Source organism: Brachionichthys hirsutus, chromosome 17 (assembly GCF_040956055.1).
Source record: "Brachionichthys hirsutus isolate HB-005 chromosome 17, CSIRO-AGI_Bhir_v1, whole genome shotgun sequence".
Classification (NCBI taxonomy): Eukaryota; Metazoa; Chordata; class Actinopteri; order Lophiiformes; family Brachionichthyidae; genus Brachionichthys; species Brachionichthys hirsutus.
The window spans coordinates 3,716,343-3,731,849 of NC_090913.1; the positions used below are offsets into that span (position 1 = coordinate 3,716,343).

General features: G+C 42.4%; 1 protein-coding gene across 1 annotated transcript; it reads left to right on the forward strand.

Moving 5' to 3' along the window:
* Positions 1-2,874: 2,874 nt before the first annotated feature.
* On the forward strand, positions 2,875-15,300 carry LOC137906689 (zinc finger protein 271-like). Its single transcript, XM_068750978.1, has 8 exons — positions 2,875-3,157; positions 4,415-4,518; positions 5,333-5,438; positions 6,270-7,021; positions 9,411-9,498; positions 9,911-10,026; positions 12,833-13,220; positions 13,735-15,300. The coding sequence occupies exons 1-8, from the start codon at positions 2,875-2,877 to the stop codon at positions 14,340-14,342; spliced, it is 2,445 nt and encodes an 814-aa protein (XP_068607079.1). The 3' UTR covers positions 14,343-15,300.
* The last annotated feature ends 207 nt before the right edge of the window (positions 15,301-15,507 follow it).

Consider the following 15,507-nt stretch of genomic DNA (forward strand, 5'->3'; position numbering starts at 1 on the left):
TCCTAGATCGTAGCAGCAACATGTGAATTCTCTTCTACGTTTTCTCCTCTAAAGACTAAAAGAGTGCCTGATACATTGTTGATAACACTTAATCCATTTGTGGAAGATGTGGTTGATCCTCATAACAAAGCCACTTGGTCTGATCCAAGAGGAAAAGGAGCATAATTTAAGTGGGATGATTTTGGATGCTGATGGTCCACGGTATACGTGAACCGTCAAATGTCCCGCTGTTGAAACAGGATAAACAATCACATTTTGATCACCTTCCAGCTCAGTATGTTTTAATATGTAATAAAATGGACTTAGAATACAATTAAATTCATCACATATTAATCACACGATTACACCTGCCTTAAAGCCAGATTAAAATTCCAGAAGTGAAGTGTTGACTTTGAAACTGTGCTGAGACATCGTCCTTGGGTCCTCATCTCGAAGCAGAGAGAACCTGCTAACGAGGTTGTGGGTTTTACAGGAGCCTATCCAGGGTTTTTACGGGCAATACGTGCATTACACCCTGGATGAGCCGCCAGTTCATGGCAGGGCCACACATAGACAAACAATCATTCTTGCACACGCTCACACATACAGACAGTTTAGCGCCTAAGGTGCATGTTTTTGGGAGGAAGCCCGAGAAAAGCCGGTGTAGATAGGAATCCAACCCGTTACCTTCTTGCTGTGAGGAGACAGCGCTACCCACTGCGCCACCCCTGCTAACTTAATTAAACGGGAAATGCCTCGTCATTCGAGCAACTCTGCAGCTGCCTTACTAACATCCGTTTTATTTGGTTTAGACAGAAACGAGGTCCGAGCAGAGTAGACGGAACACACAGCCTATCGATGCCGAGTCTCTCGCGTCGCTCTGTCACACCTGAGGATAGTTGAGGTGTGTCAATAGGTTTTTTTGGCCGATTCATTCACAATTCTTTATTAATCCAGAGGGGAAAGTTGATGCAGCATAAATATAAGACGGCTTTGGAAGTGCTGGGACGTGTTTATCACAATGAAGATTGATGAGTTAACTCCTCTCGCTGGCTCTGGTTCGACAGTAAAGCATCCCAGCCGCACGGCACACCTTTCCCCGCATGACTTACCTTACATAATCTCAGACGCTTCCTTTCAAGCACTTTAAATGTTTCTGTGAGAAATGGTTCAAGTGGCAGTTCTGATAAATGAGTAGTTGTCCTTTCTGTTACTTGTTCTTCTAAAGTATCCTTAATGGTTGGCCTTCCCGAGGCAGCCAGGCGCGCGATGGCTAATTTGAGCCCTTGATTTAACTCTTTGAGTGCCATTCACGTCTAAAGACGCTTTTTGGAACCCAAACATTCACTGCCAACCCTGACATTGAAATCTGCCTCTCTTCAACGGCCAATAACTCCGGAACCAAATATGGTAGGAACACACTTTGTTTTTCTAATGAGAGAAGGAACTTTAATCTTTCATTCGTTTGGTCATAATAAAGACTATTCAGGGAAAATTCTTGAAAACTGGGGCACGCAGCATATAGCTGAGCCGAAAATGTCTGGCACTCAATGAGTTAATCTATTAGTGCAGGTGTCCACCTTTTAATGATTGCTCTCATGTTAACATCTGTCACACTGTGATGTGTTGCTGTCCGGAATACTAACGTCTCTGTTTGTTTCCAGGATTGAAATCAGAAAATTATGCTTTTTATATTTCATTGTTAAATGTCAGTATCAATCATGGACTGTAAAAAGATGTCAAGTAAAAACATTTTAAAAGAGAGACGTGGCTGTATGTATAGGTGGATGTAATTGGCAATACTAGCTGTAGGTTGCAGAGCTAAAACAAATATTTTGCATTTCAGTATTTACGGTCCCTTGTTTTGAAATGTACGGTTATCATTAAAAGTGTTCATGAGTGGCCATTATTATAGTGATGTCATATATCAAGGATCAGACCTTCTCTGTGGTCGATTCTTTGTTGAAATCCTCCTCGGCCGTTTAAACAGATTGCCAGTTTGCTTTAAGGAGGTGGTTTATCAGTTTGACTTGCCAAAGTGATAAATCTATTGATTTTATAAATATGAGAAGCATGAACTCTTAAAAACGCCTCACTTTACACAGGGACTGTCCTTTGTCCAAGCATTAGGGGAACTATAAAGGGCATTCTGCAATTAGCAAAACATGTTCATGTTAGACATCTATGTCTTTGTAATGTCAGAGAAAATACAATTTTGAAAATGGCACGTTTATTTCTGTTTTGATTTTGCCCCTAGATACACTGTATTTACAGATTTATTTCCCTGCGGGCCGGCCATGGACAGGATTTCATTGTTCTCTGTAATTGTTAAAAATCAGCTTTAAAAAAAAATGTGAAGATGAATGTAGGCTAAATGAAATTGATGAGGGACAAACAGTCGATTGGGGGGGTTCCAAGGATTCGAGATGAAGGATATACGACGTACTACGACAGGTAGGTGCAGGAAAGGCGATTGGTGGTGATTGAGTTTATAAAAAGCACGGGATTATTTGGGTGAATATATGGGAAGTGTAATTATGTATTTATTAGTATTATATTTTACACATACATTTTTGGAATATAAAACGAGCGCTAAATTACAGGTAAAATAGGAGCCTGGTCGAGACCCCAGACCAGTAGGTGGCGGTACTGGCCTTTGCTAAGGTGGCCGGCCGCCTATAAACCTCACAAACAGGACGTGACGTAACGTTGTGGCTCTCAGTGTGGTTCCTATCCTAACTAGTTGAGTTCATCGACGCTGCGTTTAAACTGGTATAATTTCCTCCACCGCTGTTATGGTCTGACCGAAACGCCACAATACTCTCATTTTACGCCAGATTCTAAGCCGTAGTTTCAAAGTGACGGAGCAGGAAGCGAGTCGCGGCCGCCGGAACGATGTCCAGCCGCCTTGCCTTCCAGACCCAGCTGGCCTCCATCATGGAGGTCCTCGCTAACGCGGCCGTGGCGGAGATTTGTAAGCTGGTGGATGACGACTACGCGGTGGTGAGTTTACAAATGTCCCAATGCCAGAGAGAGAACAAAGGACTTAAGAGGAAGCTGCACCTGCTGGAGCTGAAGATGGCCCGAGGAAACGCCGAGAGGAGGCTCCGGGAGAGCAGCGTGAACAGCGGCCGGCCGAGAGCGCAGGCGAACCCGAACGACAGGCCGCGGGACACCGGTAAGGAAATCAGTGTAGCCCTGCTTGTTAAACTGTGTAAAGGGAAAGAAACACGTTCATGTTGTGCTGCCCAAGTAGCCGTTTAAATGTTCCCTGAGTTTATTCTGAGTCTCTGAGTCTAAATGTTATGTGTGCTTTTTAATTGGACCATTGTGTCTGCAAATAAAGATTTGATTGATTTGATCTCTCAAAGTTTTAAGAACACATTTTATGCTTTTGCTGCCTTCATGTGTGTAATTATGGTAAATACCACATAAATTACACATGAACGCCCCCTGAAGTCGTGTATTCTACTGGAGAACTTGTGATACCCGATGCCCTGCAAATACTTTCTCACTAATATAAAGTAAAATAAATCTCCTTTTAAAATTGTACATAGGTTCTAGCCTGTAAACCTTTTTAAAAACTAATATCTAGAAGGATTTGGAGGTGCGTTACTCGCTTTGTGGTTTACACCCAGAAACTGTGACTCATCTGCTTTGGAGTTGCTCAATAACCCGGATATTTTGGAAAGATATTACCAACTTTCTAACTACCAATTTGTGTAATATTTTTAAAATTTATTATAAACGTGTTGTATTTAATTACTTAATGTTTTCAGAAAAGATGTACATCGTTAACCTTATAATTATCTTGGGGAAATACTTCATACATAAGAAAAAAAAAAGCTTTATTTCATGCCTTCTGCAGGGAAATTGATATTTATTTATAAAAGTATTGAGCCCTGTAATCTAGATAAATAGTGAGCTGAACCTGTTCTATTTTATTTTACTCATTTATTTTTTACTCTCCTTGGCAAGCTTATTGTTTTTTGTTTAATGTTTTATATTTACTTGCCATGCAATGTCTATCAATAAAAATTAATTCCATAATTACCTGAAATTTAGATTTTTAGCTTTGCATCGACTTATTTATTTCATGATATCACGAACACTTTGAAAACAAATTTGTTATTGAAATTACTTTAAATTCGAATATATTTTTAATATTCAAATATTTTTAATATATACGTTCCAATTTTTTTCCGTGTAGTTACCATGTGGTCAAAAAAATGGTAAAACAGACCTGGATAATTGTTAGATTTAAACTGATTAACATTCCTTATCAAAACTGGATTTTATATTTAAAGACGACTGGCGAGACACATCCTGTTTTGGAGCTGTCATCTCTGCTTCTACTTTGTGGACACGGCAGATATGGATTATTGAAATAGCAACATTCTGTCATGCTAAATACATTTTGTTTTGTTTTGTGTAGCTGCCTTATTTGATCGGCACATGAATGTGGCGTTGTGGTCTGGTAGAGCTGCAGCGGAGGACGCAGCCAGTGAGCTAACTCATCCTGGCACCTTTCAGAGTCAGGTAAGATCAGCACAAGATGGCCGAGGTCCTGTTTTGGTTCTGAGATGTGACGCTTTGAGTAGAAACTATTTGAAATGGAAAATCAGAGCTCTGCCAACAAACATTCATGTTAGATGCAGAATGTCACACAGATGCATAACCCCGACTGGGTCTAATCGTCAGATGGTTGTGGTCAGACTGGGCAGCTTGGTTATTGATTCTTGAATATTTTAATAGTCACTCTTTAATGAAAATAATAATAATTTATTAGACTCGTTTCATTATAGAAAACATTCTTTAATTTTTTTCTGCATCTAGTAGTAATTCAGTCCTTCCACCTGAAGGTGGTGGTAATACAGCTACAGGCTATTTTCAACGGCTATTTAACAAAAGAAGAAGAATTCACAAAGTACAATAGAACCAGAGGAAGACAGCAGAACCACTCTAGCCATTAAAATCTGGTGCGGACCGCCGGTAAATAGCAGAAAATGAGGAGCAGCTTCAAGCCTGCCAGGGGAAACATCTTATCACGAGCCTCCTAAAACGATGCCGATCAATCGAGAACAAGGGACCAGATTCAGATCCGACCAATCAGTTTAGTTGGTGGACAAATTTAGAACAGATAGACATGCTTCGTCTCATCATTGAAGGCCACAGTCTTCACCATCTAGAAAAACCTTCGCCACAAGACAATATGCGTGAGCTGCAAACTTTCTACCTGACCCCAAAAAATTGACTCCTGTCTTTCTGTGTTCTCCTGCATGTGTCCTTCATGTCGGGGTTAGTGCTTGATATGTCATCCCTATAGTGTGAATGACAAAGCTTCTTTGTGCAGTCTCCAGATGTGGAGCTGGTGGAGCCAGAGGCAGTGCTGGTGAAGCAGGAGGAGGTGGAGGCAAACGCATCAAGAGCAGAAGACATGCCCCAAGTAGGAGACGATGGTGAGATGATGATGATGATGAAGATGAATATATTTATTAGACAAGACAATTAGTGCAAGTACAGTCAAACATCAATCAACTAGCCGAATTGTATGAAAATAAATGAATAATCTTTTGGTTTTGGTCCAACTTGCTGATTTAAAATTATTTAGGCCATGAATGTGTCATCTGGTGAGTAACACTAGGTTGTGGCCACCTGCGGTGATGGACGACCACGATCTGGGAATCATTGCGATTGTAAAGATTCTGATTACAAGTCTGCTCTCTGGTTTAGATTTCTTCAAACCAAATCGAGAATTTAATTGTCATTTCAACCACAATGCTGTTACAGACTGATGTGGGACTCCGATGTTTGCAAGACAGCATAAAAAAAGCAGCAACGGGGAACAAAACCTTCAAAACAGGCCACATACTTGAAAATCAATAATTAAAAACAACAAAATTGATACGAGCCGTTCTGTATGAAGAATGCATCGGTCATTATGATGGGTAAATGGACTCTCCACATTCTGCAGTGCCCAAAGCGCTTTAGAATTTGGCCTCGCATTCACGCATTCACACTCCAGTGGGAGACTGCTGCCATGCAAGGCGCTGCCAGACCCACTTAAACTCCTCTCCGCCTCACTTTAACTATATTTGTCTCCATGTAAAAATGTGTTTTGTTTTCCTGCGTTGTTCTGTACTTGTCACTGGAGTCAAACTGGCCAGATGCATTAATAGTTTTATTAGTTGCAGACATTTAAAGGTGAATATTTTGTCTTGGTCTAAATCTTTTAAATCTCACCGATTGATTTCTTTCTCCATTCTGCGTCCCACATTGCCTGTGTTAAGGCGTGGTCGAGTGTGTTCCGTGTGGAAGTGCCTTGCGGAGACCCAGCATTGAACGGCAAGATGGCCAGTCCACTTCCAGTCGACCCCAGTCCCAGTCCCAGACCAGCAAGACGTGGCGCACAGGCAGCGGCGGAGGAGTGGAGGTCAGTGACTCCTCTCCTCTCCTTAAGTGTGAACTCGGTGCATCTGTTGAAGGCAGAGACTCACTGCAGCAAACAAAGCGGCGGCAGGGTAATGAAGACGGCGGCGCTGACTCAAAGTACGCTGTGTTGTGTGACAATGATAAAAGCTGTAACTCGTTGGTTGACAACATTGTCGATGAGCAATTGGAGTTTGGGATGGAGCGAAGGAGGCCCTCTTGTTCATATACGACGGCGGCGGCCGAGTTCCCGTCATCCTCTGCTAGTATTATTGGCTGGAATCGTTGCGGCCCCGGTCTCCCTCTGTCCCCGCCCTTCAGCGGCAGCAGCAAAGTGCACCCTTGTTCCGGCACCAAGGAAAGGCTGTTTGTTTGCAGCTACTGTGGTAAGGCATTTAACCGGCCCAAGAAGGTGGAGATCCACCAGCGCATTCACACGGGGGAGAAGCCCTACAGCTGCCCCACCTGTGGGAAGAGGTTCTCTGAGGCTGGGAACTTGAGAAAACACCAGCGAGTCCACACTGGAGAGAAGCCGTACAGCTGCGGGATGTGTGGCAAAGGATTCGCCTGGATCAGAAACTTGAAAACGCATCAACAAAAGTGCCACCCTGAGGTTTACACCTAAGACCTGGAAACAGACACTCTGCTTCTCTGACCGGCGGCCCTCGATCATCAAGTCACGCCTCTGTGACGTGAAAGAGCACGCTGTATGCACAGGAGCTTTCTAATGACTTCTAAATGTTTCCTACTGTCGATATAAACAAATGTTTGCAATGACAGAAACACAACTACTTATAATTGCCTCAGATCTTTCAGCTGCACGTCCAATGTCAAGTATGGAAGGCTTGAATGCAGGCTTGGTGAGTTTAACAGTCTTCAGATTAAATCAAAAGCATTTCATCCCACTTCTGTGGTCGGGTGAATGCTTTTAATTGAAAAGGCTTTTGCTGTTGTACAGACCACCAATATTTCATTAATTGCTTTCTACATTTTGGGTGGTTGCAGCTCGGATCAGCTTTAGCTTTGCTGTCTTTTCATCATGTTTTCCTTATGAGAATTTCTTTGGATTACAAAAATGACTTTTTGTTTTTTCTATATACCAAGTAGGTGGCAGAAATGTCTGGGCATATTTTCCATGGTTCTGTGTGTCTTTGGGTAATTCTTTTTTTGCTTTGTAAGTGGATATAAAACACTTATTTGATTGTTTTAGAATGCAAAGAAATACAAGGTGTTTTCCTTGTAGAAGTTTCAAGTGATTTTATTCATTAAAAACTGAAATTGAGTCAGTTTCTTGAAATGTCCTTCCTTTTTTTGTTAATTTTGGCGACACAAATGAAGGAGGTCCACACGCAGGGGCTGTTATGACGGAAGCATTAGGAAGTAACCAATTAAGTGACCAATTAAAATGAGAAATAACACGGGTGTATTGAGTGGTTATTATTTTGGCTCAGATCTGGCAGTGGGTGTGGTAACGTATCAAAACAGTGGCATGTATAAATGTAGTTATTGATTGCAAGTGCAATCAATAATCACAAATTTTTAGACCAACTCTGTTTGGAAAAGCACCTCGAAGGAAAAAAAACTTGTCAAACGATCTCTGCGGACTGAACCCTTCATCTGGAGGTGTGTTGTCCTGCAGAGTCTGTGGCAGCCTGCAGCTTCACGCCCGCTTTCCATACCTCCCCAGGTATGTCGTCCGGTCCAACTCACTTCCTGGTCCACGACAGATACCTCTAGCCTTTGTCCTCTCTCATTTTCCTCATTAATTCCTTCATATACTTCTTCCATCTTCTCAGCACACTACTGGCCTCTGTCAACACCTTGACGTCTCTGCCCTTAATACTCTAACATGCTGAACATCCTTCTCGTCTCTGTCTGGCCAGCCTGTACAGATCTTTCTCCATTATAAAACAACTTGAATCCTGCTCCTCAGCTTCCAGCCTTGCTTCCTTTCCACCTGGTCTCCTGGACACACGACACATCAACCTTTCTCCTCATCATCATATCCATCAGCTCTCTAGCTTTTCCCGTCATTGTCCCAACATTCAAAGTCCCGACTCTCAGTCCATTCCTTCTTCTCTTGCTGTTGATGCACCCGTCTTTCTCCTCTTCTTCGTCCCTCTTAGACCCACAGTGGTCCGATTTCCAGCAGCGTACTGTGGGTTAACAACGCTGCTGGCGGTTGTTGTTTACCCGGGCCACGAACAATCCGGTATGTCCTTCGTATTTACATCAATCTGCATAATTTGTTGTGGCAACATTTTACACCGGATGCCATTCCTGACGCAACCCTCTGCTTTTATCTGGGCTTGGGACCGACACACGTTTGTTAAACGTCTTCAGACTGAATGTTAAAGTGGGTGTATTCAGTTGTTAAAAGCACAAATCAATGTATTCGGTTTTTATTGCCATGGCAAATTAAATTCTACATTTAACTTTGTCGTCCTCAGTCTGCGGCACTTCCACTGGAACAGTTATCACCCTGATGTTTATTAGAGCCCCAACTGGACTTACGAATGTTATATATAAAAGATTAGACTTTTATTTACGTGACCTGACTAGATAGTCACCAGGCTTCAAAAACTATACAAGGTTTGCTATCAGCACATTCTTTTCATTTCATAGTTATTTAACTCAAATCAAATATTTCAATCTGCGTCAGAGCCTAAAACTGGATCTTGATATTGAACAATATTGCTTATATTTCTACAAAAACTCAAAGGATTCATGAGCAGTTTTTAAAATGTGGTTGGCAAGATGTGGTTATTAAAGCGTCACTAATTCTTTCCGTTGAATGGATGAAATGTAAATGTAAAAATGACTTTCTCATCTGTGCCTTTTAATAGTACAGTGTTTCTGCAATGAGTCGACCTCAGCTCATCTCTGCATTAAAAGCCCCACTAAAGTAAAGATGTCTTTCCTGATCAAGCTCCACTTGCTGCTTCAGCGTTGTCCGCCTGCTGTGCTGTAACGTCCAGTGATGTCCCTCCTTGTATGTGCAGGAGGACGATGACCATGTGCTGGTGAAAGTAGAAGAGGTTGAGCAGGTGACTGGAACTCAGAGCAAGTCAGGCCTCAACATACAGGAGGGTTAGTGGACTCGCCTTCAATTTGAATTTGTGATTGCACTAGGAATGAATTATGAATTATTATTTGGGTTATGCTTTGGGGGTTTGTGCACCTCACCTGTATGCTATTTAGTAGTTGGTACCAACGATGTTGTTGAAGTATTTAATCACTGTCCTGCCCTAGGCAAAGCACAGACCATGCCAGAACATTCCGTCTCCATAAATGTCCTTAAAATAACGGCAATTTCTAAGATTATTTTACAAAGGTGGAGATGTCTACTCACTATGACAGCTTCTCTGTGATATAGATATCAGGATGCTCTATCTGCTGTAGCTTAAATCCACCGGTTTAGACTTGAACAATTCTACGTTTAATTGTCAGGAGTTTCATTTTGAAAGGGAAAATTAAATCCGTATTTTCTCTTTGTATCCAGGGTTAGTGGAGTCAAGTACAGATGACTCCAAAGCAGTTCTGCCATTTGATGAAACCACACAAACCTCCACCAATCAGCTGTCTGACCTGCAGGAATCTGGGCAGAGCTTTTCAGAGGTCAGCTATGGCCATTCTTCACTTTGGACTAATGCTATGGCTGTCCCACTCTCACACCTTCCCACCATGCTCATTGGAGGAGAGTCTGGCAACTCTGGGAGTAGATTGGCTGTTGAAAGGTCTAGTGGCTTCCAGTCGTCTGTGTCCTTTCAGCCTCCTGTCATTGTTCTTTCACCAGAGTCCAGCCCCATTCAGATCTTAGATCAGATGCAGGGCTCCCAGGACTTTGTGATACCAGGTCAAAGCCAGGATCAGGGAAGTTATAGTTGTAACGATAGGCCACCGAGGACTCTTAAGAAGAAGGGTTATGTCTGTAGTTTCTGCAGAAAAGTGTCCAGTTCCCCAGCAAATTTAGAATCCCACCTCAGGACCCATACAGGAGAGAGACCATATGGCTGTAGTATCTGTGGTAAAAAATTCTCCCAGTTCTGGAACTTGAAAATCCACAAGAACATACACACTGGGGAGAGACCATACGAGTGTTCACTGTGCTCTGAGAGGTTCTCTGACCCGAGCAACCTGAAAAAACATCAAAAGAGACACCATCCACAGGTGTAGACCTTAAAATGCTTATTATACTGCGTACATCCTTTCTATTGGTAGGAAGAGGAGTCCTGGTCAAGATGGCAGTATAGATGGAAAGAATTAAAAACACGAAAGAGAACATTTTTATAAAGCATGTACAATAGTATAAACAGGAAGAAATAAGAGTGACAAACAGGTCTTACCAGGAAAATACACAACACTGCGTCTCGGGGAATCTTGTTTAAAACACATTTTTTTAAGGGCAGAATGTAAAAGTGTGTGACATTTTCTTTTGCAGCTCATTCCTTTCCCATTGTTAGAATAATCTGTTTTACCAAGCTCTGTGTGCTTCCCGGGGACAAAACAAAGAATCCGATTAGTGCCGTTGTTGCAGGAGTAGTAGAAAGAAGGCTGGAGATATAAGAAGGTAGCTTCCCAAACATTCCGTTATAAGAAAGACTAGTCCATGAATGTTTCTCCTTTGGTATAGAACTATATGCAAGTAAATATTTTTTTAAAGGCATCCTCTATCTCGGTTGATTATCGACCAATGCTTATGGAATTTGACAGTCATGTCGGGTCGGGGCCTCTACCTCACCACGGAATTTTATCTGGATCTGATCCAGAATGAGGTCAAACATTTTAACATTGAAAACAACATTTACAGATTCAAATTTCAGTAAAAAAAATTCAGAGGATCCAGAACAGAATGGGGAGCTTATATGTTCGTAGAAATGTTTACTTATATTTGAATTTCTAATGTTTCAATTCATGTTCTTCAAGTGAACATGCGTTAAATTTACTCCTGGTTATTTTTATTATTATCTAAATCAGTTTTTTTGTGTGGCTGCTTTGTATAATACAGTGGTACTTCTACTTACGAATGTCCCTACATCCGAAATTTTCAGGTTACGAAGTTTCTGAATGGGAAAATATTGCCTCTCGTTACGGAGGCGTTTCAGGCTACGAAGTCAAAAATAGCTGCTCGTAGCTGCTCTGCCATTGGCTATCGCCTAAAATCTGCCTGGCAACCCGTTGCGTATGCGTGTATCCCAGCGCGCTATTCGTGTCCCCCTCGTGTCACCCGGAAAAAGTGTTGACAAGTCGGGCTATTGCTCATTATGATGACGTCTGCCTCGCACATTTCCGACGGATTGTCAAAAGCCGGCAAAAGCAGACGTCATTGGATCAGTTTTTCAAGAAACGCGAGGCAGAAAACACCGCAAAGGACCAGTAAACAAAGAGGACAAAAAGTAACAGCTAACAGGTAGATTAATATTTTTAAAAAATATCATAATGTAGCGTCCGTCGGACGCTGGAATAAGCACACGACGGGTAACTCTCTGTGTGTGTGGGTGCCGCGAGGAGGAGGAGGAGAACGGGAGAGCTACGGGAGCTACGCAGCTCTCCCGTTCTCCTCCTCCTCCTCGCGGCACCCACACACACACACCGCCCCTCCTCCCTGGATGCCTTTGCGGACTCTCTGCAGCGTAGGAATAATGAACACTCCTAAAACATGAACCGTTACAATACTTTTGCGGGGCTTGGAATGGATTAGTGCATTTACATTCAAAATGCGTCTCTACTTACGAAGTTTTCACGTTACGAAGCTAGTCCCGGAACGGATTAAATTCGTAAGCTGAGGTACCACTGTAGAAGCTTTTGTAGCTTAGAATTCTTTTTCTGTTGTGTCACAATTATGTAAAATCATGCACAATGTGTGTTTGCAATGTAAATGATTAAAAAGTTTATGAAAATTATACATTTGAATGTGTGTTCATTAAAAAAATCGACATTACAAAATTGTGACACAATATGAATATCAAATCTATAACTCCTGCAGTGCAGGTTTGTTTTATTGGTCTTATATATTGGGTACAACAAGGGAGCCCTTGTGGTACATTTCACAAATTTGGCATGTACATGGAATAAGTACTTGACCTGTATCTTAAACCATTTTAATACAGGGGGATTAAGCAAATTGTTTTTTTTTTGGGGGGGGGGTTGTAAATTTTCGTTAAACGACATTCATGTTTCAATCTTTCTTAATGCAGCGTGAATTTGCTGAGGCGCTTGATGTTCTCAAATATGAGAGAAGGATCACGATGAGTACAAATTTCAATGGTGTATGTTTTCCGTAGATGTACAAAAACATATATTACTTATGCCTAGACATACAGAAAAGCCTCTGCGTGTCACTGACTGGTCAGTGAAACGGAACTGGGATTTTTTAATCTGGTTTTAATGCACCCCTCTCCTTCCTCAGTCTGCAGCACCTCAGTCAACACCTGTAACCTCCCAAGAATCCAACAGTATAGTGGCAGTCCAGCTGAGGGTTCCCGACACCATCACACCAGCCGGCCCCAAAACACAAAAGCAGAGAACCTGTAGCCGCAGCTCTTTGAGCGCTGAATACTCTCTGTTTGAACTCGAGACATTCTTCACCCGTTGGGCCCCAGATATTGCCCCCAGTGGTCCCTCATGTTCTCTCACCGCTTGTGACTCAGCAGAGACTGACCAAGATGGAGTCATAATTATAGACACTGAAACACAACCTGAACACGGACTTCAGCTCTCACAAACCTCGGGGTCGTCAGCCATGAAGATGAGTGGGGGGCAGAGTTTCTTCTCTGCATCTGACTCGTCCAGAGTTCACATCGCGCCGCAAGGTAAGAAATCAGCACCTTTTCTATTATTCAGAGGCTTGTATTACCATAAGTTTTGGACAATAAGGCGCACCAGGCTTTAAAGTCAATTAAGCGAAACAAAACCGTCAGATAAGTCAAACTTTATTTGACTTATTCTCAAAATGAAACTCACCCAGCGTTGCCTCCCTCCCTACGATTGTTCACTCTGTTAAAATATGGTGGCTGCATGCAGCCTGCACCCAGTCTGATTTGTAAATGTATTTTAGAGGCATCTTGGACAAACCTATACTTAGTTTTGTCTACATGTGTTCATCTATTTCTGCAGACTTGTTGTCAAAGCCAGCAAAACTTCATTTGCTGAGCGCTAAAAAGATGGTCTACTTTATTAAATCACGAGGCTTTCATCTCAACTATCTGATGCAGTATAAGAAACTGATCTACCGTTGAATATGGACATAATGCCTGGCATCTGTCATTCAGACAGGCATTCAGTGTGCTGAGCTTTCCTTTTCTCTGCTCCCATCCCTGTCAACAGGGACGTCAGCGTCCATGACATGGAGAAAACCACCTGCCATGATACGAAGTGCACAGGCTGAGCTGCTGCAGCAGCAACATCATCATGAAAGCAACAAAACCTCTCAGCAACAACTCACCATTTTGTCTTCACAGACCACGCAGTCATCTGGCAAATCTATCTCTGGTATTAGCTCAACCAGTATGTCTATGAGCTCCACGCTCACTCTACAATCAGCATTTTCCAGCACTGAGGGGGCCTTCACTGCTCAGCAACAAGCCAGACTTCTGGCTGGCCACAATAAAAGCCAGGCTGCCATTTTGCCTCGTGAACGCCGCAGGAAGGGCTACACATGTCGTGTTTGTGGCAAGGCTTTCTCTGGCCTCTCCAATCTGGAGGCCCATGATAGAGTCCACACTGGAGAGAAACCATTCCACTGTGTCATCTGTGGGAAGTGCTTTTCAGAGGCTGGAAACCTGAAGAAGCATCAAAGAGTTCACACCGGGGAGAAACCCTTCAGCTGTGATCAGTGTGGGAGGAGGTTTGCGTGGATCTGCAATCTTAGGACACACCAGCAGTCTGCCACAGGGTGCGGACCAGTAGCCAGAGGAGGGTTAGGTCCAGGCTGATGGCTCCGTTATCGGTTCATTAGGTGCAATAACTTGTACCTCAAATTACCAAAGAAGGGTCTGTCTCAAAATGTTCGTTGTGCAGAGAGTATTTCACTTTGTTTTTGAGTGTGAATGAGAATAGATCTGCCACGAGTCAACCTCACAGTTGGAAGGTTATGTTAGTTTAATAAAATATAAGCTGACTGCACGTTTAAGCAACACAAGCAAAATGACTGTTCAGCAGGTCAGTCCTGAGGGTCGAATGGGGAATAAAGCAAGTATATGTTTTTAGGGCTGTCAAAAATAAAATAATGCGTTAACTGTTTTTGGTTGTTAATTACGTTTTTTTTTTTAAAAGCATTTAACGGATGTGCAGTATAGCGAATGCAATTTGTCCGGAAATTGGATGGGAGCTAGAGGCGAGATGGAGCCTTGCTGGGTCTATGGATGGATTCAAATACAAAAAGAACGATGATGGTCCAATTAACAAGTGCAAGATGCACGATTTGCAATAAGGCGTTTCAATTTCATCGAAGCTGCTCAAGCTTGAGGTACCACGTGAACGCCGAACATGCTCAAGTGTAAGACGTTCAGGCACTCTGAAAATCAGTGATAAATCCTAATGTGATAATATCTGAATCCTTTGAGACATTCTGGTCTAGTACAAAGAAAATGTATTTACAGTTGGACCTCAACAACTTCATAGATTTGCATAAATATGGATTTATTCGGAATTATATCGGGTAGCATTTCAAAAACTGTGAAAAGGCTGTCAAAACGCTGGGAAAGTTGTCTAATGGTCAAAAACAAAGTGGGTACACTGTGTGGTCACAATTTAGTGACAGCCTGAACTGACGTGTTCCAACTCACTCTCTACTGTACGCCTACTACTTTGTTGGCACCCAGGTTTGGGAACCACTTTGTGAAATTATTTTGTACTATGTATATTTTGTATTATTTAGAATAAACATTCTCTAAGGCCTGACGGATTCAGTCCTCGTCTGTGTTGAGTTTTACGAGGTTACAGCATTCAGGGGGTCGGCTGTTATTAATCATCGCAGCAATAAATAGACATATCCTGCCAATAATAACAATATTCTCCTCTCCCCGGCCACTTCTCCTCCTGGATGACGAAGCGTCCCACCCTGTCTCTGAGTGAGAGCCGGGCCAGCCTATGGAGGAA